The sequence below is a fragment of the Fusarium redolens genome (assembly GCF_020744475.1).
Source record: "Fusarium redolens strain MPI-CAGE-AT-0023 chromosome Unknown BKA55scaffold_13, whole genome shotgun sequence".
In the NCBI taxonomy this organism is placed as follows: Eukaryota; Fungi; Ascomycota; class Sordariomycetes; order Hypocreales; family Nectriaceae; genus Fusarium; species Fusarium redolens.
Window position 1 is genome coordinate 507,062 of NW_025763676.1, and position 25,583 is coordinate 532,644.

The following is a 25,583-nucleotide window of genomic DNA, read 5'->3' on the forward strand; positions in this document are numbered from 1 at the left end:
ACTGGGCTGTTACGTCAGGAGGGAAAAGCTGATCCAGCTCAAAGTGGGGCCATAACGGAGCTTTGTGACGAACAGCTTCTGAAACTTAGATACCCTAGATCTGCTTTGACGAACACATTCTTTGTAGATTCTGCGCTTGCTCTCTCTCTATGGTCTATGTATTGAGAAACAAGGCGTGAGAATTAATTAGAAAGTACAGACCTTTGTTAGATATGAGTATATCTATAACTTAATAAGTAGAAGCTGTATTCAAGGCAGCAACGTCAAGGCTCCACCTAAATAGCTACTAGGTACCTTTCTTTTGTCTAAGCAAAATCGATAAGCGACAATACTTACGATCCCTTTTTTTTTTTTTTTTTTTTTTTTTTTTTTTTTTTTTTGAGGCGGACTCATGATGAGTCGAGAATGGAGAGTCTGTTCAAAATGAAAGAAATAGTATTATTTCCAGTTGTTAATAAGATAAGAAACCTAGTTGCTAAATAAAAGTTATACCCCGTCTCCCTCATTGACGTGCCTTCTGAGCTAGCCATGACTTGTAGTGATCATTCAACGTCTCGCTCAGAGGCCGGTACACGATCCCAAGTTCCTTAATACCACGTTCATTGCCAACTTCAAACCGTACTCCAAGATTCGCCCGCATCCACTTATATGTAAGTCCAAACAAAGGCCCTACGACTCGAACCAGTAGATTCGGCAGCTTATGACGCGGAAGAGCCCAGCGGCGTTTCGCTTGAGGGCGGATCTGCTTCGAGATATCGATGAATCTCACCATCTCTCTGTCACAGACAATGTATCTCCCCTGCGCAGACGCCGTCTCTGCGGCCCTGATATGCGCTGTGGCGACCTCCCTCACGTCAACAGTGCAGAAACTCAGATCAGGCACGCCGAACCAAAGCTGTCCACTGAATAGTTCATCGAGCAAGAACAGGCTTCCAGAATCTGACCCCGTTGTGAGTGAAGGACCCAGAACCAGTCCGGGGCATATAACAACCATGTCCCAGCGTGACTGAGCCTTCTGGATTTTCCAGGCTTCTTTCTCGGCGAGGACTTTGGAATAGTGATATGGATTGTGAGTAACAGAGCTTGATTCATTGAAGTAGCTCTCATGGAGGATGTTGTTCTTCATGCTCTTCACATCGATGTAGTCTCCGAAAATGGCGCCAACTGAGCTATGTTAATGACTGTAGGCTTGCAGGGATAGGATGGATTCTTGCTAGTTGATGTCAAAACCACCCGTTTGACGCTTTCGATACTGTTCACGCTGTTTAAAACGTTTCGCGTTCCTTGCAATGCAGGCTCAACCATCTCTTTTTGTCCATCCTTGATTTTCTCAGCCATCAAGAATGGAGAAGCAACATGATGAACTACAGAGCAGTCTTTCATAGCATGTTCAAATGATCCTGGCTTGAGAAGGTCTGCTTCGAAGAGATGCAGTTTTTCGGGGTATTTCTCTTGTAGATTTCGTAATGGTTGGACTTTTCGCGTGTTGTTCAAGTCGCGTACAGTAGTATGCACGGTATATCCGGCGGTTAGGAGCTGATTGACGAGATGAATGGCGATAAAGCCACTACCGCCAGTGACCATGTAGGTATCTGATGCCATGATTTCGAATATGCGCTAAAGATGCTTAAGATATGTCTGTTACATCTTTTCTGATTGATGTGGATCAGTGAAGGCTTATAAACAGCTCTGGATTTGGTGTTTCTCGGTGTCCGCGGGTGACGGTGGATACATCGGCATTCTTATCCTAAATTTGGGTGGTATTAATGGTTGACCAGGCACTATAAAGAGTCTCTCAAGCTTGTTACCCCGCAACCTTAAAGAAAGCAGATCTCATGGTGTATGAAGTTTAGCAGCAAGCTCGGGGCCCGCGGGTGAAAGGTGAGTCGTTCTTGGGTCCTGGTTATAGAGAATGGTTACTATCGTCAGCGTGATTTTGGTTGGTATAGTTGACCATTTTGGAAAGATCTCGGCAGTATAACCTGACTTTATGTCATTTCCATCTCTGTAATAAGACAAACGCAAATATAAATGTCAATCGGGGAAACAAGCTGACTAAAAGTCCTTTGAACAGGCTTGAAAGAGACCGCCATTGGCCAAGGTTAAGACTTGGAGGACTGAAGTGGCTGGTATACTCGCATATTGAGGCTGAAGTAGCTCATAAAGGCAATGATTTGGCTTCTCATCTGTCTTATATCAATTCGTAGGTGGAGTATTGGAGTCTGAAAGCCGCAATGTTCTTATATATGAACTCCATTAGATGTGGCCTGTCACCTACAACAGTCTATCCAGTTCAACTCGCAAGAAGTTGAGAAGCAGTACTTGCATCAGTTGTATGTAACCTGCCATCGCCCAATGAACGGCTCGAACCTCTCTGTATCAACTTCAACCCCATGACCTCGAATTTCTTGCAGCAGCCTCACTAAACCGCATCAGGCAACCCGATATCTTATCACCCCATATCAAAGCTCCCAAGACCGCCAAGCTTTCCCAATCGCATCCTCTACAATTCAATTCTTGTCGATTTCACGTGTCTGAGCGAGTTAAAGTCTAGAACGACCCGCAATCGCCCCCGAGCTATCTCTGTTTAAGGGTTGATCCCGCAAGGATAATGATCCAATCATCCCCGCAGACCTCGGCCTACTCCGTATGGGGTGAAGGCACACAAAAAAGCCAAGTTACACGGGGACGAGTAGGAAAATAAAAAACCTCGGCTGCGGTATTTTTATTCCCTTTTTACGAAAAACTGTCATTTCTCATTTTGGTTGAGCACGCGACATCAACTTTCTTACCAAGATGGCTGCTATTCCCGATCCCGAAAAAGAGTCTAAATCCGAAGCGCCAAACATTGCCAATGAGGATCAGCTTGGAGTTCAGAATGTCTATGGCGATGAAACGCATAGAAGGCTCAAGGGCCGACATATCCAACTTATTGGAATTGGAGGAACGATTGGCACTGTTCTTTTTGTATGTGTTACAGTTGTCTTCAACGCTACGACTGAACCTCCGACTTAAAAATTGACCCAATGGCTAACATTATTCCAGGTCCAAATCGGCAAAGGTCTAATGCAAGGCGGTCCAGGAAGTCTTTTCATCGCCTTCTCCTTCTGGTGTCTAATCGTCCTCACCATCACAATGTGTATAGCCGAAATGGTCTCTTACACGCCAATCTCATCTCCGTTCGTCCGATTTGCTGGTATCTACGTCGACGAAGCTCTCGGGTTTGCCTCAGGCTGGAATTTCTTCATCTTCGAAGCTGCATTGGTACCATTTGAAGTCACGGCTTGTCATTTCATTCTTCAGTTCTGGACCGATGCGATCCCTGTTGCCGCGACTATTGCGGTGATTATTGTGTTGTATGCGCTTATCAATCTTATGGCGATTCAGTATTTTGGCGAGACGGAGTTTTGGGCTGCTATTGGGAAAGTCATTTTGATTGTTGGTCTTATCCTTTTTACGTTTATTGTCATGGTTGGTGGGAATCCTCAGAAAGATGCATTTGGCTTCACATACTGGAAAAGTCCTGGAGCGTTTGCTGAGCTTTACTACGACGGTGCCTTGGGTAAATTCGTTGGCTTTTTGGCTTGTCTTATTCAAGCAGCCTTTTCGATCGCTGGTCCCGATTATGTCGCCATGGCAGCTGGAGAAGCCGAAAACCCTCGCAAGATTCTGCCCCGAGCTTTCAAGACGGTGTTTTACCGGCTGACATTCTTCTTCGTGCTTGGATCGCTCTGCGTAGGCATTCTAGTGCCTTATGATGATCCTAACATGATCGCTGCTTTCAGAGATGGCAAGTCTGGAGCGGCTGCTTCACCATACGTTATCGCCATGGACCGTCTTGGGATCCGGGTTCTGCCGCATATCGTCAACGCCATGATTCTAGTATCGGCGTTTTCCGCCGGCAACTCCTACGTGTTTTGTGCTACACGATCTCTGTACGGTCTTGCACTGGAAGGGAAAGCACCGCGGTTTCTGAAGATATGCACCAGGACAGGTGTTCCCATTTACTGCGTTCTTGTCGTTCTGCTCATCGCTCTGCTGTCCTTCCTTCAGCTGTCAAACAGCTCAGCCGTTGTTCTGAGCTGGTTCGTCTCTTTGGTCACAGCCTCTCAGCTGATTAACTTCTCCGTCATCTGTCTTACGTACCTTTGCTTTCATCGTGCGACCAAGGTGCAGGGTTTTGATCGTTCGACATTGCCTTATCGCGCGTGGTTTATGCCATATGCTGCTTACGTCGGACTCGTGGCAACTTTTATTATGGTATTTGTAGGAGGATACACTGTTTTCCTACCTGGGATGTGGGATGTTCCCAGCTTTCTGTTCTCGTAAGTATCTATATCGAAGTGACGAGGATACAACTGACAGCCCCAGGTACACATCAGTTGGATTGTTCCCAGTGTTTTATGTTGGATGGAAGATTGCGCACAAAACAAAGATCTTGAAGCCAACTGAGATTGATCTACGACATAACTTGGCTCCAATTGAGGAGTATGAGAGAAACTATGTGCCTCAACCGCCAGCGTATGTACTCTTGACTGATTCAAAAATTATGAAATGCTAACAAGCTTCCCAGTAACTGGTTTGAGAAGGTATTACACCTTTTGTTCGGCTGAAGTAATGGTGCTATAGAAGATATTGCGAGGCCAGAGTAGGTTGGGCAAAAAGATTTAGAAGATCAATTTCTGTACATTTATCGGCGAAAATATTAGACGGCATGGCCCGGTTAGATAAAAGGGCAACTAGCATAAGATGATACCCAAGTTCAATCGCAAAGCTATCATTTATTTGCAGAGCACTTTTGAACAGAAAATGTTGTTGATGACTGAGCTCATTCTCCCGGACTCGCCATGGCTTATTTCTCAACATATGGCGCCAACGTCTCAGCAGATCTCCTCAAAAGTCCCGTATAATAAGTTTCAGACAACAATCCTGACCCGTGATCGATAATGAACTGGAGTTGATCAGGCGTAACATCAACCTCTCCCGTCTCTAACTGAACCTTCCCGTAATCTCCAACCGGTGTACGATCAATCGATGGCATAAACTCAACAGCCAGACCACCATCGTACCCAGCCTCAGAAAGTGCCTTCATAATTTTAGGCCAGTCCAACGATCCGTCTCCTGGTGCAAGTCGGTTGTTATCACCTACGTGAAAGTCGATGATCCGAGATTTGCAAGCGTGGATAGCTGCAATGAGATCCTTCTCCTCAAGTGCTAAGTGGAAAGGATCAAAGGCGACCCCGACGCCATAACCGACCTCATCAGCGAGAGCGAGAGCTTGGTTCGATCGATTGAGAAAGTAAGTCTCGAACCTATTCAAAGGTTCAAGGCCAATCTTGATACCCTTCTCCTGCGCAAAAGCCGCAACTTCACGAAGACCTTCAACCGCCCACTTCCACTCATTCTCCGGCGTAGAAGAAGGGATAATAGTACCAACGGTTCCAGGAACGATGGTGGTGATTTGGCCGCCGAGCTCAGCGGACATGTTGACGACTTGCTTCATGTACTCGATTGTATCTCGTCGTTGTTGAGGATCCGCGGCGAGCAAGTTTCGCTTGCCGTGCATGACCGTGACGGTTCCCCAGCATTTTATGTTGTATTTCTGAAGAAGCTGGTGGGTTAAATCTATGGGGAATTGGTCGGGCTCGCCGGCTAGTTCGATGCTGGCGTAACCGAGACGGGCGAGTCTTTGGAGGGTCTGCTCGAGAGGCTCAGGACGCATCCAGGTATGGGAGGAGAGATGCATTTTGAGATGATGATGGTTGTATAAATTATGCTAACTCTTTCAGCGATCGATAGTATATGAGAAAGAAGATGATTCATTTAAAGATGATGGATTGTGCCATTTTATTCACCTTTACTTGTCATGCTGTATGTTCTACGGACCTCAGTGAGCGGATCATGGTCTTCCGTTAAAGTGGAGCATGATGACTAGAGACGGAGCATCAGCTTCCGCCTTATTAATTGAATGTGTAAGACAGCGGAGCGTGCATTACTAACGAGCCATGCAAGTGGATAACAACGGAAGCCGTAATACTAACAAGGGACAAAACATCCGCTTCGAAATCTCAAGGCTAACGTGAAGTCGAATGACCTATATATACAAGAATCATGTCTCGAACAATGAACTCGAATCAACTCACGAGTCTTCAACAAGTTCTCCGCTTCTACACTCAACTCAAGTTCTACTTCACTCTCAAACATCATGTCTATTCCTTGGAACGACGATTCAGTCTTTGAGTCATACAACCTCATTGAAGAGACGTGAGTGCCAAATCATAAACCGATAGGATCAGTAGCTGACATCGTCAAGATTCAAGACAGTCTCATCTCATGATATCAAAACAGCCATTCTAATCCCCAAGAACCTCAAGCCAGGCCACCATCCAATCATCTATCACATTCACGGCGGCTTTCTCGTCATGGGAAGTGGTTTGTTTGGACCTTTCTTCCCAAGGTGGGTTGACAAACTTGCGCTCCAAAACTCTGCCATCATTGTCTCTCCCGACTACAGACTATTGCCTTCTGCGAATGGTCTGGATGATGTTCTTGAGGATGTCGAAGATGGGTGGCAGTGGACCAAGAATACCTTGCCTGGGATTTTGAAGGAAAAGGTTCCTGGGCACTCTATTGACTTTTCGCATGTCCTTCTTGCTGGCGGATCAGCTGGGTAAGTTATCTTGGACAGGGCGCCCAGACTTATTACTAATGTCTTTAACAGTGGATACTGCTCAACTCAGCTGGCCCTCTCTCACCCTGATGATTTCCACTCTCTTGCAGTCGTGTATCCTCTGTTGGACACCAAAGACAGACTCTACCTCGAAGGTGCCCTCCCCGACGAACCAACCGTGTTGCGCATGCCATTAGAAGAAATTCCATCCATGGAAGACACTCTAGCTTGGATTGAAAAGACGCGCAAAGAACCTGAATCAAGAGCTGGTTTTGAGAGAACTCCCTTCGCAGTCGCAGCTTGTCAGCGGGGTATTTTCTCGTCTCATATGTTGGATAACAAAGGCCTTGACAAGACGGAATTCCATCCTTTGGAAAGAATTGAAGCTGGTGCTAAATTGCCCAAGCAAATGTGAGTCGGGCCCAACGGTAAATAAGAGAGAAAAGCTGACCGAGAGTAGGTGGATCATGCATGGAGACGATGACTCGACGGTCCCAATCCGTGGCTCTCAAAAGTTTGTTGATCTCGTTGCTAAGAAGTTGCCAGCGACTTCTGTGCGATATGATCCTGTTAAGGGCGAGGATCACGGATTTGAGTTTGATGAGAAGAGATGGGAGTCTTTTGCTGATGAGGCACTTGCCTTTGTGAGAGATGCTTGGTTGGCCTAGGCTTGAATTGTGGCTTGGGGGTTCATATGCAGCTCAACATGCTGATGACATTTCTTTTGTACTTAGACTGAGTTATAGAATAATTCAAACTTCTCCTTGGATTTCCTTCTCTACTAAATCAGCGGGTATGTCAACTGATACTGTCTCGGACAAATGCGTCCCGCAGTCTCACCTATTGGTTATTTGACAAAACCCGCTGCTCTTTTACAACTTGAGAGAGTATGATTGGTGCATATATTGCTCTGCCGATATGTTTTCTATATGATGTCAATTTTGCTTAGGAGGAAGATGATTCGGTGACAGACGGGGCTCAAAGCTTGAAATGGCTACTTTCTATGTTACCGTGTTCCATTGATTTGCTTGAATTGAATGGGATAATATTGCTAGTTGACCATCAATTGACAGAATATTCTGTCAACAGAAATGAAATAATTTTAGAGATGGCAAACATGTGAAAAGACCTTCGTGGAGATATCATATCTCGCCACGTGCTTTATGAAAACATTATCTCAGTAGATAGGTGCTTTTGCTCCGACTAAATGAAGGCATCCATGGTCTGACAGCATGGGCTTGAGTTACAGGTGTTTCGGACGACGGGTACACTACAGATTTACCAACCCCCTCAACGTCGATAGATGTTATCGTATCTGACCCCACGACCACCATATCAGCCTATCAAATTGGGCCTCTGGGGTATCATTCGCCATTGCAACTATTGCGAGGTCCAATGAGTTTGTCGCCTGATGTCTTGTGCCCCATTTCACATATCTCTCATTACCAACATCTTTTTATCGCATGCAGTCCAACCTCAGAAACAAGCCAGCGGCAAGACCGTTATCATCCTGGCCACAATGAGGCGTTGTGCTACACCAACAGGTGAGAGGTCCGAGAACCCTCCCTTCTAAAAAAGTTCCTAATGCCGGAGTTTTACTGGATAGAGTTGTTTTTTGGGTTACAATTAGAGTGGACAGCCGGCAGATCTGATAAGGCTATTATACTCTAGAGTTACACTCGATAGTCAGTTACAGATGATCATCAATCCAATAGAAAGCTCTCGTGATACCACTTGCCGAGTCACGATGTCGGACGATAGGGATCTAGTGACTCTATCGATGTCTCGGGGCCCCTCACACGAAAAGTGGCTCGTCTCCGCAAGTGGGATGTCCGACGCCGATCGACCTAGCACCAACGCGGACTGCTCACACGTCATTCGACTGCGTGGCTTGAGGGGAACCAAGCATTGGCTCGTTTTGTCCCATCGACTAAAACTCGGCATGGTCATTCCTCTCTTTTTCACTCCATTGTGCATTTGTCTCAAATCGATATTTCGCATTTGCTATTGTTGAGATTTATAACATATAAACCCCTCGTGTGAATACCCTGTTTTGCTTGCCCGTGAGGATAACGCCGCTTTGTCTCCTTATCTACTAGTGCTGTGCCGCGTGCGTAAGCGAGCTTCACGTCTTTTCCCGCCATTTCTCACGAGAGAATTTTTACGGTCATCATCGACCATGAGACTTCAATCCCCTCTTATCGCAGTGGCTTCCGCCCTATGGCTGCTCTGCCCATCAGTCCTAGCCCAAGAACCTCCAGCTCCCGCCGCGGATGCATCGGGTTCTTTATCCCTCAACACCGACAAGCCATTATGGACATTTGAGTACCAAACTTCAACCCCCAACCTCGCCAACTGGATTGGTCTGTACTACAGCGCTGGCGGAGGGCCTGTTGACCAGAAGAAGGGCTCGTCTAATTCTATCAAGTGGAAGTGGGCGCCTCATGCTGAGGGCGAAGTGCTGCTTGACTTTGGAAGCCTTGAGCCTGGAAATTACACGGCTTTCTTTCTGGCGAATGGTGGTTATACGTGGCTTGCTCAGCCTCTTCAGATCATCAAGGGTCGTGAGCTTGATGGTGATGTGAAGTTCATTGTTTCTGACGTTTCTCTGCCTAATGCGCGTGTTGGTGATGGTTACTCGCATAGCATCAGAGGCCTTGTCCGTGGCGGGGGAGGCACGATGAAATTCTCCAGCGAAGGCTCCAATGTCGACTGGATTAAGATCAGCGCTGATGGTGTCATCTCTGGAACACCTACTTCAAGCGCCGATAAAGCCGTCTTCACCGTCCGTGCCACTGGACGGGATTCCGCCTCATCCGGTGTCTTCAACATCAACGTCGCTAGCTCTGGCAAGGCTCTGCTAAGCCAGCTCAAGGTTCTGACTCTCAACATGTGGAATGGCGGTACTAGAGTTACCAGTTACCACGACAAGCAAGTCAAGTTCCTCGCTTCGTCCGGCGCTGACGTCGTTGGTATTCAGGAAGACCAGCAGGGTCGCCACGTTCCACGTCTCGCTGATGCTCTTGGCTGGTATCACTGGTCCAGCGGCGGTGATGTCGGTATTCTTAGCAAGTACCCCATCGTCGAGGACTACGGTGTCATCAGCGGACCTAGCCGTTCCGGTGGTGTCAAGATTGCCCTGGATGGTAAGAACCAGCAGATCAACTTCTTCGTTGCTCATCTGGGCTATACTCCTTACGGACCTTACGACACATGCTATGATCATCTGCCTGTCGACAAGGTCATTCAGCGAGAAGGTCAGTCCGGTCGCACTCCTCAAATGGAGGCTACTCTTGCTGGAATGAAGAGCCAACTCGACAACGCTGACGACATTCCTGTTTTCTTCGTCGGCGACTTCAACGCTCCCTCTCATCTCGACTGGGTCGATGGTCTGAAGGAGAAGAACTGCGGATACACCAACGTCCAATGGCCTACCTCCGTCCTCCCCAAGGAGAAGGGTCTCATCGACTCATTCCGCGTCGCTCATCCCGACCCCGTCAAGGAGCAGGGCATTACCTGGTCTCCCATCTACATCTGGAACGGCGGCTACCGAAAGCCTGAGCCTCTTGACCGAATTGACTTTATTCTTCACAAGGGTAAGAGCCTCAAGGTCACTGATTCTCATACCGTGGTTGTTGGTGAGCCGAAGCCTGAGCCTAACCATAAGGATAATGAGTGGTTTTCTGACCACGCGGCTGTCTTGACGACTTATGAGCTTTAGGTCTGGAACCTAGCTATGAATCAACTTTGGTGTTACGGCCTATTTAGATGACTTGACGATATATAAGAATGAATAAACTTTTCTTCAACAGAATACATTATACAGAAGTCCCTCCACTGCCAATGAATGCGAACATGAGTTAGTTGAGATATGTAAATTTTACCTACCAGCGCAAAGCATATGCCGCGTCGGCCACCGAGTTCAATGTTGTTTCGTCTCAAATGCGGTAAACAAATAATATAACAACAAGCTAACAGTCATTCCGCTCCGAGTTGGAAGTTTAATTGCGCTCATACGGTTCTTCTAACAGAGACGACTCCCATTGTCGCGTGATCAATTTCTATAAATATGCTAGACTCGGTAGTCAATTAACCGTAGCTCACATGTGAAATTCCGTACGCAATAAGCATCTCCAAACAATTACTTAATTGCCGTCTCAAAATCGGGGCCCTTTTTGTTTTGCCGTTCTGCAACCCATCCCGTTTCAGGAAACTAGCGAAGGCGGGTGAAACAAACCCCGAAACCACGTCTGCAAAACAACATGTCCACAGATCAGATCATCAAGCAATTTTGTTTCCGCCAAGTGATTTCTCTGCAAGAGCCCATCGACAGCCGTACTTCTCATCCACAGGCTTCCAATCCTTGTAGTATTCCTTCTCGGGGTCTTCCCAGAGCTTTTCAAAGTCCCAGCTTGCGTAGTGGTGATGGAAGTATACATGGCGTAGACTTGGTGTTCATGACTTGTAGTCCCGGCTGAGGAATGTTCTCATCATATCGCGGATTGCTGTTCCTGTGTAGAGGTCGGAGAAGGCGTGATGGTCCATTAGCTCATCGTCGACGGTGAAAGATGTGAGATTTGGTGGCAGGAGATCGGCTAATGGCTGCCAATTCTCTGGGGCTGTATGGCTGTGAAGAAAAGCAAGGGGAATCTCAAGATATGTCAGCGACAGAAAATCTCGAAGATCATCAATGCGGCCGTGAGTCAATGGCCACTCATGATCCGAGAAATCAACAAGTCCTCTCTGCATAATAGTCAACTTAAGCGTTAGTTTTGTCAAGGCATTGCGAACATGCTCCAGTCCTCTTCTGAGCTCGTCAACATCGAAGTCACATTCAAAAGCGGGAAGATAACATGCGTAGAACAACGTCTTCAGGTTCGGCGTCTGCGCAAGCATTGCCGTGATATTATGGGTGTTTGATGAGCAGTGATCCAGATGAAGCGTAGTAAGAAAGGTTGCCTGCGGTGCAGACGAAAGAGGCCAGAAGGGATTTGTATCAGCTAATGCGCTGTTTGTGCCTTTTCGATGACTAGCAAAACTTTCGAGGGGGAGTGTCCTTGCGTTTGGGAGGTAGAATGACAGTAGATGAATTCCTCTTGGGAGTTGTTCGTAACCTAACCAGCCGCGAGGATTGGCGACTTCAAAATGGGTAATATTTTGAAGGCTGCGTGATTCGAAGGTGTTCTTTTGAGGTGAAAGTGAATTGGAGAAGAGTTCGAGAAGCCATTTGTGACTGTATAGAAAGTAGCCAAGGTCAATCATGAGTATAATTCATGATTCGAAATCTTAAACTCTTTACACGGCTTCTCAGCTCTGGACGACTCAATATCGCGAAAAGAAAGTCAAGGCCACAGGGTAGTCTGTTTAATCTGCCTGCCGCGCGTAATCTCTCACGTCTCCTCGACCTTTTGGGCGATGGTGGCGGGTCATCTGTTATTCCCACGTCGTGCGTTATAGTGATGTCGCGGTATAGAACTGAAACAGTTGCGGTATGGAGATCTTTGCTTGTTTGACAAAGATGGAGTTGATCGCGAATGGATAACCGAGGGATGATCTCGAATTTCAAGATGTTGATTGTTTCAATGAATGTGGCCATGTTTGTAATTAATTGTAGGATGATAAAAAGCTGAAAACAAAGAAAGAAACAACAGTAAATGTCTTTGTATTTGAGATTATATACACCCAAATTTGACCAAGCTATACGGTATTTGCCCTAGATTCGGTGATCCGCTCATCTGGCTTAGGACCCATCGTGAAGAAGAAACTGTGGATCGTGAACGCTGAGACCCGTGCTCCCCGGCGGTACAAGCCGAAACCAGACCGAGTCATTACAGAGTCGCAATTTCTCTCTGTATACGACTCTGCAAGTCAATTGATACAATGGATCTGCTCAGCAGACGCTGTCTGATACAATTGATAGACCAGTCGAGACCTCTGAACAAAACGCCTTGAGAAACTTGTCTCTCCGCTGAGTAATACGATATGTCACACGCCAAGAATCTGAGCGCAAACTAGTCAAACTTAAAAGGCTGGAGTATAGGAACTTATCAGATCAATCAACGCCTCTCCATCCTCGTATATCAGATAAGACATTAGTAGAAACCAACGTGTTCTTTAATTGGAATACCAAGCTTTTTCGCCTCTATTCTACTCCGTAGAGAGCTTCAGTATGCGGGGGGCGTTGTCAGTGACACACTGCCAAGCTGTTTAGGTCGCAGCGATAAGCATTATACCCAGGTCTTGATACACTATACCAGTGGGGTTTCTTAGAGAAAATAACAAGTGCCGATATTTTTTGTATAAACGACGCGTTCCCCAGATGATCACCACAGAGACTGAGACGGCCAAGAAATAAGGGGACCCTCGGAATCTTCATGTTCCGCCCCCTGGCGGTGGGTATATTTGCAATACCACGTCGTAGAATTTTGAATCTGCGACACCAGATCTGCCCTGCTCCCGTAACATGCTTAACTGTAGCCGCAGATCTCCGAGACGCGCGCCATACTCAAAAAGTCTCGGCTAGATGGTAATTCCGCCCTCAGATCGCCCATACATGGGGAAAAGAAAAAAAAGTACTGTAGCTGTATGAAACAGTGAGGCTTGAAACTGTGCCCGTAGAGGCGCTGACACGAGGCTCGTTTCGCATCACAAGTCGCCTCAATCAACTTAAAATAGTTTATTATAACGTCGCCAAGAAGTGTATAAAGATGAACTGAGATCCCGCCAAGCTGGGGAATTCTCGTTATCCTGCACTCTCTGTTCTAGGCTGGTACCTGGGCGACTACATTTCCTTTGTACGTTTCCTTGTGTTCATTGAGTTTCTTTCTTTCCTTGGAATTTGTTTCTATTTTTTCCTCGGTTTGTTTCTTTCTACTCATTTCGATTCGAACGGGACCGGTTTCCCTTCTTTTTGGTAATACAAATTCTTCGTTGCTCCTCACGATCCCTACGAAACGGTTTTTTCTTTTCGATCTCTATTCAATATGGATTCTGCAAAGCCTCAATGCGGTGGATCGGGGCCGGGTGAGGATTATCCTCTTGGCTTACATGTCGGAGGTCTCTGTAAGTCTCCACGCGCTGAAAGCTTGTCATGGACTACTCCACCGTGATAAGCGACGTGTTTGCTTGGCAGTCTAACAGCTCAATAGTCGCCGTATTTGCTGTTTCTGCTTTCGGTGGGTCAATTCCTTCGTGGGATCGCCTCTCAATTGCTAATGTTTCCCAGGCGCTGGCTTTCCCGTCGCTGCGAAGAGGATAAAATGGCTCAAGATGCCTCCCAAGATCTTCTTTGCTTGCAAGCATTTCGGTACTGGAGTTTTGATTGCTACTGCTTTCGTTCATGTAAGTGATGACGAGAAATGACTTAGAATTCACCTAACGGTTTATCTACAGTTGCTCCCAACAGCATTCGGCAGTCTCACTGATCCTTGTCTCCCCGACCTTTTCACCGAAATCTACCCCGCCATGCCCGGTGTCATCATGATGGCCGCCATGTTTCTCCTCTTCATGGTCGAACTGTACCTGAACGCAAAGACAGGCGGCCACTCTCACGGCGGCCCAACCGGCACTACAGTCACCGTCGTCCAGCCCCCGCCTCCTCGTCCCCAGCGCCCATTCCCCGAGACCGCCAACTTCAACCATACTCACACTCGCAACGACTCCAACGTTTCTGACGACTACGATGACGTTGATTACGAGAAGGCTATGGCGCGCGAGCTATACGAGAAGGAGAACAAGCCTCATGCGTACTCTTATGAGAAGGACAGCAACTCCTCCATGCCTGCTTGGTTCGTCGTCTTCTACGAGCAATACGTCCGACAGCGCTCTGAGATGATGGAAATGATCAAGCAAACTCAGCACTCCTCCCAAATTGCCATCGATGAGAAGCCTACTCCCGAAGTCAGCCAGTCGTTCTTCGACGAGGAGGGTCAGACGATTGATCAGGCTACCTACAAGCGAATGTCGATGAACATCACCCTTCTCGAGGGAGGTATCCTGTTCCACTCTGTGTTCGTCGGAATGACAATCGCCATGACGACTGACGGTCTTGTTGTCCTTCTCACTGCCATCATGTTCCATCAGATGTTTGAGGGTCTCGGTCTAGGAGCTCGTATCGCTGCTGTGCCTTATCCCCGAGGAAGCTTCCGACCTTGGCTTCTTGTTCTGGCGTTTGGTTCTACTGCACCCATCGGACAGGCCATTGGAATCGCTAGCCGAAACTCCTACGACCCTGAGAGTGCACTTGGTCTAATCATGGTTGGAGTCTTCAACTCTATGTAAGTTCCCTTCAAACCACTATCTCAATCATCACTAACACCATTTAGCTCTTCCGGTCTTCTTATCTACGCTGCTCTGGTCAACCTCTTGGTTGAGGACTTCCTTTCCGAGGAAGCCCAGCACCTCATGAAGAAGAAGGACAAGATCGCCGCTCTCTGCTGGATCGGCCTCGGCGGTAAGCCTCACTCATTTCTCATTGTCCGTGCTCTCGCTAACTCTGCCAAGCCTTTGGAATGTCTGTTGTCGGTGCTTTCGCTTAGACTTCACAAGTGTTTGAAAACAATAGACATGAAACCCGCGACGGAAAGACGCGACTCAGGATATTTATGTTATCCTCTCCAAGACTCATAACGGCTCTTACTTGTATTATACTGGCGAGGGGGGCGATGGTGTTCGTCGGACTTTCATTCATTACGGAACGAACAGTGGGATGGTTTTAAAATTTACGAATATATTGATGTGCATGGATCAAAAATGCGAGCGGTACATAATGATAATGATACAACTGGGACTTCGACGAAAGTACTGCTGCTACGATAGAAAAATAGAACATTATCTCACTCCGGATACTGAAGTTCCGCTTGTTGATGTTTTGAGTTGCGCATTGATTTTTTGTTGCTGAATGCATTGACAATAACTTGTTCAGCCAATAGGAAATGTCTTGGCCGGTTTCATCATCGAGTTCCATGATACGGTCTTGGCAGCCTGTAAATGTTTGATATACCCTCACTATAATAACTCTATTACTAACTCTATTTATTTATAGCTAAATGATACGATTGGTTCATCTACTTGTCAAAGATGTCGCAATCCTCCACCGTGATGCGACAGTTCTACGTATTGAACTGCCTTTCATCCCCGTCGACGAGCTCCATGTCAGGCTCATGAGTAATCAGCATGTCCCAGCAATCCGAAGATTCTCCCAGATCCGCGAGCAGCCTAAGTCGAAAGTTTGCATGAGCTTCTTGCATTCCTGTCAATACAATGCTTAGGAATCCGACGGAGCATCTTTTCTGATTGAAAACCCCGTATATCTAGCTAGAAGACACCAGGCATTAGGCGCCATTCCGGCTTATAGACCCTTGGGCTCTGAGACATCACCATGTTGGAAATATTATTCCTATTTTGGTCTCAAGTATGCCAGAACAAAGCTAGGCAGTGTCCTCGTCTATTCAGTATACTCTTCAGGGAGCCTTCAAGCCATTGGAACCAATGAGCGAAGTGTCTTGACGGTGACCGAGATGGACTTGACAATATGGAACGGGGTCGTTTCCAGGGCTTCAAATCTAAAAACAGGACGCTGTCGAATGTCTTTCTAGACAATCATGTAATCAGGGAATCCGTATGAGCGCGTCAATCTGCGAGTCTCTGGTATTATGGAGCATGGATCGTTCAGTTCATCAAGAGCTGCTTACCTGCCCTGTACAGTACCCTTATGCGAGCCCCCGAACAATGTAGGAGTAACTAGTAGTGAATGGTTGGATCTCCTTGAATACGGTATTCTAAGGCATCATTCAACATGAGACTGCCGCGTTATGTATTAGGCAATCTCGCATGGTCCGAGTAGTGCGGATAACTCCATACTGTTCGACAGCCTCTCGCTATCGCCCTACCCGTCTTCGCCGTAGCTGATCAGCGCTTTGGAAATAGCAATACCGTTCTTCTCTGCCGCGAAATGAAAGGCCTTGGGCACATGTCTAGGGCCAATAGGCTCTCACTCCAACAGCTAATAGAGCTGCAGACGCTTTTCACCATTGACAAAGGTCTAGCTGCCGGTAGATCGTGTCTGCATCTGCTCTAGAGCCAACACTGCGCAACAATAACAAGCCAGAAATAGGAGCAAAGGCTCAGTACTGATTCTTAGTTTGATGCTTCAAAAATTTCTTCTTTGTAATGGGTACAAGGTAAGACGATAATGTTGAGATGAGTTCTCTGCTTCTCAGCGAGTGTTTAACTCTGCCACTGCGTTGTCGGTTTGGGCACTTATCAGTTCACGGCAACTTCGAAGTTCACAAAGACTATAGGCCTAAAGATTACCGTACTACTGTTCGCTGCTGTACTCATGAAGTTGAGAAGTTAAATGAAGCTTCAAGGGGGTTGATATAGTGCAGGAGAAGAGTTTTGTCTTATCGCAGCCGGACATCCCATGTACTCACACCTTAGGGAGCAAGGAAGCTTCTGATATTAAATTGAGGTGCTAAATTCAATTAGTCTCAAGGTGTTACTGCGTATGGACTAAGCTTAGTTAAGTCTTTTTATTGTTTAGGATAGAGGTCCTAACTTTTCTTGAAGAACCAAGATTAATACCCTTGGAGATAATTCTACCTTTGGAATCGTGGTGCTTGCCGTCACTAATGGTCGGTTACTCAGCAATAATACGCAATCTCTCGTCTCTTCTCATTTGGCGATAGAGGTCTGCAACACGCGCACAGAATCGGGTCGCAGATTCCTTCAGCTTGGCAAGGACTTCCAAGCACGCTTCAATCTTGCCTTCGATGCCATTTGCGTTTCTATGGGTGCGTATGCATATCATGAACGACTCGTGGAACTTTTTTGCAACAATATCAAGATATCGCGGCACTTCCATTTCTCGCGTCGAAATCCCAACTCCAATACCCAAACCAGACCTCTTTTGCTGAAGCATTTGATTGCTATGATGAGGCGAAGAGGTATTGAGATGTAAGGCTTTATAAAAGCTTATCGAAGTTGTGTCTGAGATACAGAAGGCATGCCATCTAAGATACAGTTTTGCAACGACCAACATCAAACCAACTTATGCTGGGTGCGTAGAACCTTTCAGACCTAGGTCTTCGCTGTAGATAATACTAGCTCACGATCTAGCAATAAGACATGATATTTTTGCAATACCATCAATGAACCCGCCGAACGTCTTAGATCTATTGTAGGTGATTTGCAGTATCTGCACGACATCTGCACATGGTCAAGCGACACTGATGGTCTCGTATGTAATGGCTATTAGGTCAGCATTCTCAAGGCATTGTCCCAAGGTGAGTTTCTTGATCGAATGATCATTTCACCGGCCATTTGCTTGTGTTCTTATCTCTCCCGAAGACGGGCATCTATCTTCCTTATTACGAGATTAAGTGGCACTTGGCGAATTGCAATCTCGTCTTTCTCCTTTTGCGACAGAAACTTTGTATTCTGGCCCGATTTCATTCAGATTCTGTTGCCAGAACAGGTGCACTGACTGCGCGTTTATGGAAGATGAAGTTCCCTTCTTGGGCAAAGGCCCGCGGAAGTGCTTCAATTGGGTTATCCTGCCGCCTCTATGTGGCCTTGCTTCGCCGTTACATAACCGCGACACAGCCAATCAATGGGATTAAAACTGATCAATATTCAACGAAGCGTTCTGGATGACACATCGAAGCAGACTCTGGTAGGTAATAGTGGTCTACATAGCCTCTCTGGGGATTCTCAATAAGTGCCGACCGTGGCCGTCATCGTATAATAGTAGTAACTGTATCACTGAACTACCTATCGACCGGTACTTACGACTCTCATGCGCTGTTCAAGCTCTTAGCAAATACCGCGGCAGTCAAAGCCAGTTTTACCATCCCGAATCTCCAATGCCCAAGGATCCTTCATTCTTTGATGAAGTCTTCACCACCGATAAGACCAATTTGCTCCCTGCAGATGAATACAGAAAAGGTGACCTGATAGTATCATTAATAAGGGATATGCGGGTTCCCCATAGGATGCTTACGTATCTTTGAATGGGATACTGACTGTACTTAGCCCGAGTAAGATCGCAAGGAGGCTTCCAATGTTCTCTGTCCAAGTAATAACAGCTCTGGGCGCTATGGTTCTTCGAACTGGGAGATATGTGATTAGTGAAGGGCACATTAGTCAAAGCGGCCATAGGTGATCGTATGCTGTCCTGTGGCTATGCTGGTTTCACATATCAAGTCCAAATACTAAGAGTATTGCGATGAAGGTTCCACCTTCAAGCGGGCACTTTACGGTCCATCCAGTCAAGTCGCTTCAAAAACTCACCAACCCATTATGATCTGATGCGGTAAAATGACTGGGGCTCACGGCGGAATATTTCCAGCCTCATTGACCAACTCTCAAGCTCTGATTGGTTTGAGCATTCAACGTTTTGGACCAGTTCCGCTTGGCTCCAATCAGAGCGCAGCGTTTTTCCCAATTCGGAAATCGTCACATTGCTTCCAACATATGGTATAAAACATCGCGGTGCTTCCTCGAATGTTTCTGTTTCTGATTCACGATCAATCTTTCAAAGACCGCCTACCCTTATATGAACCGATACGGCAACTCTTCGTACTTCCTTCTTCTCAATATATCTTATATCCTACAGTATCATCTGCATCTACTGTATCCGGAGCCATGTCTTACCATCCCCATCGCATTCCTCCATCCCAGCAGGACCAGCATCACTATTCTACGTACGATACGACTCCAACCAATACATTACCACTACATCATCAGCCACCGTATGGATCTAACCCTCGTCCTAGGCAACAAGCCCAGTCTGGATATCCCCTTCAACAAGGGAACACAAAAGCCGAGCTTGTAACCGCAACCCGCTGCACGGCCTGTGGAGTTGGTCTTGTCCCATCAGAGTTCGCCTACCATTCTTCAAACGCCTTCTTCTGTACAACCTGCCCACGTCCACCAACATCAACCCAAGTCACTCTCGTCGCCGGTAAAAGCCTCCCAAAGTACAAACCCTCGCTATTGAGTGGCTGCTCGGCCTGCTGGAAGGGCTTCAAGAAAGATCAGATGATGTGGCGTTGCAAGAAGTGCTGGGACAAAACACTTTGTGAAAAGTGCTGGAAGAAGACCAAGAGACATTGCAAGCATGTCTCTAGTGGACAGGTCATTATGATGAGGGTTGTGGATGGGGATAAAGATGATGACGAGGATAATGACAACGACTACAATGGCGATGATGACGATGATGTGCTGGAGGATGTTATTGATGCGATTGCGAGTATTGTCATCTAAGGGACTGTTGTTATCTCCTTAGGTTAAAACAGAGGATGGAACTCTTCCCAACGATGGATGGATTCTAGTCGTGGTTATGGAGGCGGCCCCGGCGATCAGAGTAGAGTGAGTATATATGTTAATACACATGGTTAGTAGTGTGAAGAGGGAGGAAGAAAGAGACATTAGCAATGATGACAGGAATCAGAGCCGCTCCAAGTTTCTCGATACAACGTTTGTTACACTTGCAAGTTATTATGAGAAGAACTCTCCTTAGTTGGCATATATATAGCCCGCGGAGGTCCCAAAACAGTTATCAGAATGAAGCTGAGTGGCCATACTTCTCAGCTGATATACGTTCCATCATCGTTGTTATAGCTACAACTTGTGTCAACCTGCTTCAATCTCCGAGCGTCCATTTTGATAGTTTTAAGAAGGTCGTCCTTCATAGTCTAGGCAGCGGTACCTGCTACTATCTGGGTTGCCAATGACATACTCAACGTATGCATTAGTTCGGTGCTATGCCGGCTAGGAAACACCATGGAGCTGATCTTTTTAATAGACTTGTCCCATCTCACGTGCCCATACAATCTAGCCTTGCCAGCCAAGCACATGGCGTTGATGTTGGCTCGCGACATTGATAACTGTCGTTGCTAGCACTACCTATGGTAGACAAAAGGGCAGGCCTCCACTCATCATTCTTCTACAAAAGGTATAAGCATATCGGGCATATTGGCAGGTGAGATCCGCACCATTTGTTATCCACCAACTGGTAACTCAGTTCCTTGGCTTCGGATAAGTGTACAATCTTGACGTTCTGATTCTCTCGGATGCTTGAAGATTGAGATGATTGTTGTCTCATCAGGCGTCGATAACGCAAGTTTCGATGGGATACTAATCAAGGCTTGGTGCAAACTCTTCGCCGCAACCGGTGTTTCCTTTTCCCCGAACTACATATGCCTCTTTTCCATTTACAGGTGAGTTATGTCCTCAATGCAGCCTGTAGAGACCTTGAATCCTACGTGCTATATCATGCGGTGTTCTATAACTATCGATGGAACTAGATTTAGCTCCGTCAAGAATGCTGAACAATACCTGGACCTGAATTATTTGTATCAGATTCCATGCCTTCACCATTACTAGTTGTCACCATTGTGCCAGCCATCGCCCCATTTGGCAACTGATTGCCGACGGCGGTGAGCTTGTAGGAATCTGCGGCTTGATGAACCTCACAAAACGAATGTACAAGATCTGAGCCATAGACTCATGTGACTTACACGCAAAGCTGGTTGACTTTATTGTATCTAGTCTTCAGATGACGCTCTGGTAAGGTGTGATTTGCAAGGAGTTTTAATCTGGTAAATCATCACCAATACCTACGTCAATCCCGGGATCAAGACAACAGTCGATGGCTATTATGGGCTGGTAGCGCAGGATTTTACTTACAAGATTCGAACATGTTTGCTTTGGTCAAGAAACTGTTTCCAGCGGCCAAAGTCCGGCCTTTGAGCTAATTCTCCTCAGTCATAGCCTTCTGCGGTGTAACTCGTTGCGTACGAGGGATACGCTGACGAGGCAGATGCATGCGTGCGAGGGCGGGTTTCATACTCCTGATTGAGGGGTGTATAGGAAAATCGCGCCTATCGTTGCATGGCCAATTGCACGGATAGCTTCCTGCACTAATGTCAACATATGGTTGCTTCACCACTAGAGCGTCTCGAGGACTTCGACATATTCCGCACTCACTCAATACTTAGCAGGCCCGGCTTTTGTCAGCAGAAAATATTCTTTACTAGAAGTTTATAGCGAGATCACCTTCAGCTTAGTTATCACGCTCCATCTGAAAGGCTGGCCGAATGGACTGTGGAGGGTGAAACTCTCAGTGAGTTCAGCACCAAGGATGCAGGTTGAAAGGATTTTAGAAAGGGCTATCGCTCTTAACTCTCGCGATGGACACTCATTCTTTCCATTCCCCAAACACTTCAGAGCAAGTAGACCTGATCCAGCGTCAAAAGACACCAGTTCTGGTCATTCTGCTTATCAATCCCTGGTGACCGAGAACAGGAAGTGAACAGAAATGGGGGTTTGTGCCTAAAACTTCCTTGAATCTGCCAATGTAGAGATGTACTGGAATACGTTAATAGCGAGCTAGGTGCTTACACATATCTCGTTGATGAGTTCACGAAGAGTGGGCACTTTTGGGCGCACAGAGAAGAACAATAAAGGAATTCCATGAGATCTGGAAGCAAGTGTCTAGCAACTTATGCACCATCCCATCACAGACTATATTGTAACCTAACATTGCTGGTTACAAAGATTGTCAGAAGTGCCAACGCAGCCAAAGGTGAGACGAGTATTGTTAAACTAGAGTTTCAAACTTCATCAAGCCCATAGGGAACTCTGCAATCAGATGGCAGGTAAGGGCGGCTGGAAGTCTAAGGAAATCAAGATATGATATGATGTTCGACGTATTTACAGGCTTTATCACTCTATACTCGATTTTCTTGCAGCAATGGTGGCCGATTTATAAGTTTCCATTCCTTCTGGGCCTTCTTTTCCTCCCTCTTTCTTGGTGATGCTTCGAGGCCTCATTCTGTCCAGGGTGATCTGAGGCGAGCGTTGGCAACTGCTTGATGCTTCAAATACTGAAAGTGGATACCTTGAGAATCTTCATGCAACTTAACTTATTGTTCAATACCAATACGAACGTTCTTTTACTCAGTCGATACCTTTTACCTTTCCCACACTTGTCCAATTGCTGGCGAGTGTTCATTGTCTACTTCATCAATTCGTTTGCCTCTACTCGTCTTGCTCTCTCTGCCACTGGCTGCTTCCTTTCATTGTCTTCATTTTGGACTTCCCACCACTGTGGCAATGTGCTTCAATTAGTCCTCACCTACTGCTCCGCATCAGTCTACAAATTACGACCTTGGTGTGGACATGGAAGATCCTGAGTATGCCACAAGTCTTGGTGAAGATATGCAAGATTACACAGACGACGAGAGATGTGCGCGTGAGGCTGAGGCCATCAATCTTCAACGTGGCCCTGACCATGATGAAGTGCTTGAAACAATGCACCTTTTCAGCGCCAACGTCAAGATGTGCGGAAAGCGCGTCAAAGTCCTGTTTGATGAGATCCTGCAGCGAGGCACTGACAGACAACCTCTTGTCGTGTCGGCGTAAGATCTTTGCCAGAAACAGGGCTTCACGCGATTGCCTGGTTACAACTTCTGGATTCCTGACTTAGGACTCATCACTGAGGACGACTACAAGCCATCCACCAGAGAAGCCTACCAGGTCGGCACCATTGAACTTGCACGCCATGCTATCTGCGCAGCCTCTTCCTCCATCGAAAAGGCCTGCGAAGCTATGCAAGATCTCCAAGATGTCCCAACCGAGATTGAAGAAGCCCTCTTCGAAATCGTTGATTCTCTCTCTTCCGCCCACGAGATCCTTTCTGTCACCAAGATACTTTCGCTGAGGCTAGGAATGCTGTTTCCATCGCCAAGAAATGTGTCGAGGATGCTCAGGGAGTCATTTCTAAGGCTCAGAACGCTGTTCCCCAGATCCAGAGTGTCTTACTCACTACTCTGGATGGGCTTTCGGGTTCCCTCCGTGTTCTTTCGGGCGCTCTGAATGGCCTCTCCTGCGAGAGCGACCAGCAAGGTGACTCTGAGGCACGGATCCGCGGCGTGGGCTACGAGATCAACTGTAAAGGCATTTAGAAGATTCACGGCTCTGTACAGGCTGCTGATAAGAAGCTGAAGGTCGTCTTTGGACCTCACAAGTACAATCTTATGCATATCATTGGGCATCAGCGGGTCAAACCTCATACCAACTTCAGACCCCACATCCCAGGGTTTGATGCGGCCTCCAAACCCGAGCTCCGTATTCTCGGTGTTAAAGTCGATCAGAAGCTGACTTGGCAATCCCATATCGATGAGATCGTGGCGAAGGTCAGGAAGCGGCTTGGCTATCTGTCTACCATCTCGAAACGAACGACGGGGCCGACATTACAGACCATGCGACTCTATTACCTGACCATGATCCGGTCAGTGATCACCTATGCCTGAGGCGCATGGTTCCTCCGGCAGCGGGAAGGCGACAAGGGGGACTGTTCCATCAAGTATGGGTTGGCTGACTATCAGATACGTCAACCTCAGTCCCTGAATAAGGAATGTCTCAAAGTTTCTGGTACGGTTTTAAACACTGCAGTTGAGGTAATGGAGAAGGAGTTGTTCGTTGAGAACATCCGAGCTCTCCTCCATTCCCAGGCTTCTCAGCAACTGGTCAAGAGTCTCTTCTCCCACAACATCAGATGGAGGCACAACGCGCGAGACGGTTGGAAACCGAACAAGGCGTCAGGGATAAAGAAATCGCAAAAGGCGGCAGTGAACAAACTCCATACCAGATTTTGGATGCCGAGGCGACAAACATTTACAACGCAGCCTAGAAGGGCCATGATCACAGAGCAAGAGTCAGTCCAGAGCCCAAGGTAAGGGACAAGGCTGAGGAACGATGGGCAGATCGCAAGAAGCGGGGCGAGATCATCAAGGCCTGGGTCAAGAAGATCGACACTAAAGAGTGTGAGGTCAGGTGGAAGGCGTATGTCAAGACACGGATAGACAGTAGGGTGTCTCATGGTAGGAACCCGCGGACCTGAGACTGCCGGTAGCCTTGACCGAGGGCTGGGGGAGGAAGAATCTTGAGTACTACTCGGGCATGACTTGCGCCCAGAGCACGATGTTATTCTCGTGCAGGACTGAGCTCATTGGCCTCCGGAAGTATCTTCACGACAGGCACATTCCAGGCTTCGAGTCCCTGACGTGTGCCTGCGGATGTTCTCGAGAGACAGTATTCCACCTCTTTGTCGAATGCACCAGACTGTGTGAGGCGAGAGTGGCCCTGATTCACGAGCTGGGCCACAACGACTTCATAACACTTCTCACCAAGGACGCCAAGGTCGCTGCCGAATGGGCCACCTCTTACTTCGATCTCGCAATGTTTGACTGTCAGAGACAGGTCCTCCCGATCCCCCGGAATCCCGCATCTCATCTCGCCCCGCCCCGAGGGCCTTCCCTGCAATTACTCCGCTTCGCCTGCAGCAAAGACGCAGGACACGAACCTCACGAACCTCCAACAATCCACGCCGTCGCTCTGCACCGCGCGCCTCCAGGGCGACGACTTCGACATCTCCTCGACAGCCCCAGCCGCCCCCTTCGCCACCCAGACGAAACCCGACGCGCTCATGCCGCACCACCATCTTCTACGAGTCGGAGACGCCGACCTCCTTAGTGTGCCCTGAATTTACAGGCAGCAACCTTGTTCCTCGGATGAGGGATGCGCTTTGGAATCTCTCCATCCCCATCTGGCTTGAAGCGGCTGCTACATAATTATTATAAACGTGTTATAGAGGAGACCTGCTCAGGGGGGTTACATGCATATATCAGTCGCGGCCAAAGTGCTCATTTGGAATTGGCGTTAATGGCATTTAGCTCCAGATACCGTTCGGTCCGCCTCCGCATGTGCGGTTGTGGCCTACATTAACTTGGCTCTGCTCCGAAAGTTTGTTCTTTGATGTTTGAGAGTACTTGTCGCGGGACGCGCGGCTCTGTTCTCTATCGACCGACTTTGCATCTTGTTGAAGTTGCATGCCCTGGTGAGGCGG

The 25,583-nt window shown here is 47.3% G+C and overlaps 10 protein-coding genes across 10 annotated transcripts; 7 read left to right on the top strand and 3 right to left on the bottom strand.

The window, feature by feature from the left end:
- Positions 1-502: 502 nt before the first annotated feature.
- Positions 503-1,602, bottom strand: BKA55DRAFT_596247 (NAD dependent epimerase/dehydratase; the record flags this gene model as incomplete). Its single annotated transcript, XM_046195916.1, has 2 exons — positions 503-1,164; positions 1,215-1,602. The coding sequence occupies 2 exons, from the start codon at positions 1,600-1,602 to the stop codon at positions 503-505; spliced, it is 1,050 nt and encodes a 349-aa protein (XP_046046359.1).
- Positions 1,603-2,353: 751 nt separating this feature from the next.
- BKA55DRAFT_575874 (amino acid permease/ SLC12A domain-containing protein) lies at positions 2,354-4,777 on the top strand. Its single transcript, XM_046193430.1, has 4 exons — positions 2,354-2,967; positions 3,046-4,325; positions 4,372-4,521; positions 4,574-4,777. The coding sequence occupies exons 1-4, from the start codon at positions 2,797-2,799 to the stop codon at positions 4,611-4,613; spliced, it is 1,641 nt and encodes a 546-aa protein (XP_046046360.1). The 5' UTR covers positions 2,354-2,796; the 3' UTR covers positions 4,614-4,777.
- On the bottom strand, positions 4,778-5,943 carry BKA55DRAFT_575875 (xylose isomerase-like protein). Its single transcript, XM_046193431.1, has one exon. The coding sequence runs from the start codon at positions 5,744-5,746 to the stop codon at positions 4,853-4,855; it is 894 nt and encodes a 297-aa protein (XP_046046361.1). The 5' UTR covers positions 5,747-5,943; the 3' UTR covers positions 4,778-4,852.
- A 79-nt stretch (positions 5,944-6,022) lies between these two features.
- BKA55DRAFT_105447 (Alpha/Beta hydrolase protein) lies at positions 6,023-7,821 on the top strand. The gene is made up of 4 exons (XM_046184695.1): positions 6,023-6,264; positions 6,314-6,670; positions 6,722-7,081; positions 7,131-7,821. Exons 1-4 carry the CDS (start codon positions 6,206-6,208, stop codon positions 7,336-7,338), a joined length of 984 nt encoding a protein of 327 aa, XP_046046362.1. The 5' UTR covers positions 6,023-6,205; the 3' UTR covers positions 7,339-7,821.
- A 622-nt stretch (positions 7,822-8,443) lies between these two features.
- BKA55DRAFT_575892 (Endonuclease/exonuclease/phosphatase) lies at positions 8,444-10,498 on the top strand. Its single transcript, XM_046193432.1, has one exon. The coding sequence runs from the start codon at positions 8,850-8,852 to the stop codon at positions 10,389-10,391; it is 1,542 nt and encodes a 513-aa protein (XP_046046363.1). The 5' UTR covers positions 8,444-8,849; the 3' UTR covers positions 10,392-10,498.
- A 627-nt stretch (positions 10,499-11,125) lies between these two features.
- BKA55DRAFT_705652 (uncharacterized protein) lies at positions 11,126-12,278 on the bottom strand (the record flags this gene model as incomplete). The annotated part of the gene is made up of 2 exons (XM_046200671.1): positions 12,076-12,278; positions 11,126-11,903 (listed from the first exon to the last, which is right to left on the bottom strand). Exons 1-2 carry the CDS (start codon positions 12,264-12,266, stop codon positions 11,126-11,128), a joined length of 969 nt encoding a protein of 322 aa, XP_046046364.1. The 5' UTR covers positions 12,267-12,278.
- A 1,228-nt stretch (positions 12,279-13,506) lies between these two features.
- On the top strand, positions 13,507-15,413 carry BKA55DRAFT_649057 (Zinc/iron permease). The gene is made up of 6 exons (XM_046197265.1): positions 13,507-13,732; positions 13,819-13,845; positions 13,896-14,011; positions 14,063-14,946; positions 14,995-15,122; positions 15,173-15,413. Exons 1-6 carry the CDS (start codon positions 13,654-13,656, stop codon positions 15,205-15,207), a joined length of 1,269 nt encoding a protein of 422 aa, XP_046046365.1. The 5' UTR covers positions 13,507-13,653; the 3' UTR covers positions 15,208-15,413.
- A 3,902-nt stretch (positions 15,414-19,315) lies between these two features.
- BKA55DRAFT_517936 (uncharacterized protein) lies at positions 19,316-19,936 on the top strand (the record flags this gene model as incomplete). Its single annotated transcript, XM_046188227.1, has 1 exon — positions 19,316-19,936. The coding sequence occupies one exon, from the start codon at positions 19,316-19,318 to the stop codon at positions 19,934-19,936; it is 621 nt and encodes a 206-aa protein (XP_046046366.1).
- Positions 19,937-22,855: 2,919 nt separating this feature from the next.
- On the top strand, positions 22,856-23,988 carry BKA55DRAFT_693099 (uncharacterized protein; the record flags this gene model as incomplete). Its single annotated transcript, XM_046199865.1, has 4 exons — positions 22,856-23,094; positions 23,200-23,338; positions 23,398-23,607; positions 23,662-23,988. 4 exons carry the CDS (start codon positions 22,856-22,858, stop codon positions 23,986-23,988), a joined length of 915 nt encoding a protein of 304 aa, XP_046046367.1.
- Positions 23,989-23,994: 6 nt separating this feature from the next.
- BKA55DRAFT_105522 (uncharacterized protein) lies at positions 23,995-24,526 on the top strand. The gene has a single exon (XM_046184696.1). The coding sequence runs from the start codon at positions 24,139-24,141 to the stop codon at positions 24,412-24,414; it is 276 nt and encodes a 91-aa protein (XP_046046368.1). The 5' UTR covers positions 23,995-24,138; the 3' UTR covers positions 24,415-24,526.
- Positions 24,527-25,583: the final 1,057 nt, after the last annotated feature.

Coding starts and splice junctions, on each gene's coding strand:
- BKA55DRAFT_575874 (XM_046193430.1), top strand. CDS start 2,797: ATGGCTGCTATTCCCGATCCCGAAAAAGAGTCTAAATCCGAAGCGCCA. Junction 2,968..3,045: donor CGATTGGCACTGTTCTTTTT/GTATGTGTTACA, acceptor ACATTATTCCAG/GTCCAAATCGGCAAAGGTCT. Junction 4,326..4,371: donor GTTCCCAGCTTTCTGTTCTC/GTAAGTATCTAT, acceptor TGACAGCCCCAG/GTACACATCAGTTGGATTGT.
- BKA55DRAFT_575875 (XM_046193431.1), bottom strand. CDS start 5,746: ATGCATCTCTCCTCCCATACCTGGATGCGTCCTGAGCCTCTCGAGCAG.
- BKA55DRAFT_105522 (XM_046184696.1), top strand. CDS start 24,139: ATGGAGAAGGAGTTGTTCGTTGAGAACATCCGAGCTCTCCTCCATTCC.
- BKA55DRAFT_649057 (XM_046197265.1), top strand. CDS start 13,654: ATGGATTCTGCAAAGCCTCAATGCGGTGGATCGGGGCCGGGTGAGGAT. Junction 13,846..13,895: donor ATTTGCTGTTTCTGCTTTCG/GTGGGTCAATTC, acceptor AATGTTTCCCAG/GCGCTGGCTTTCCCGTCGCT. Junction 14,012..14,062: donor TTGCTACTGCTTTCGTTCAT/GTAAGTGATGAC, acceptor GTTTATCTACAG/TTGCTCCCAACAGCATTCGG.
- BKA55DRAFT_575892 (XM_046193432.1), top strand. CDS start 8,850: ATGAGACTTCAATCCCCTCTTATCGCAGTGGCTTCCGCCCTATGGCTG.
- BKA55DRAFT_105447 (XM_046184695.1), top strand. CDS start 6,206: ATGTCTATTCCTTGGAACGACGATTCAGTCTTTGAGTCATACAACCTC. Junction 6,265..6,313: donor TACAACCTCATTGAAGAGAC/GTGAGTGCCAAA, acceptor GACATCGTCAAG/ATTCAAGACAGTCTCATCTC. Junction 6,671..6,721: donor CTTGCTGGCGGATCAGCTGG/GTAAGTTATCTT, acceptor TGTCTTTAACAG/TGGATACTGCTCAACTCAGC.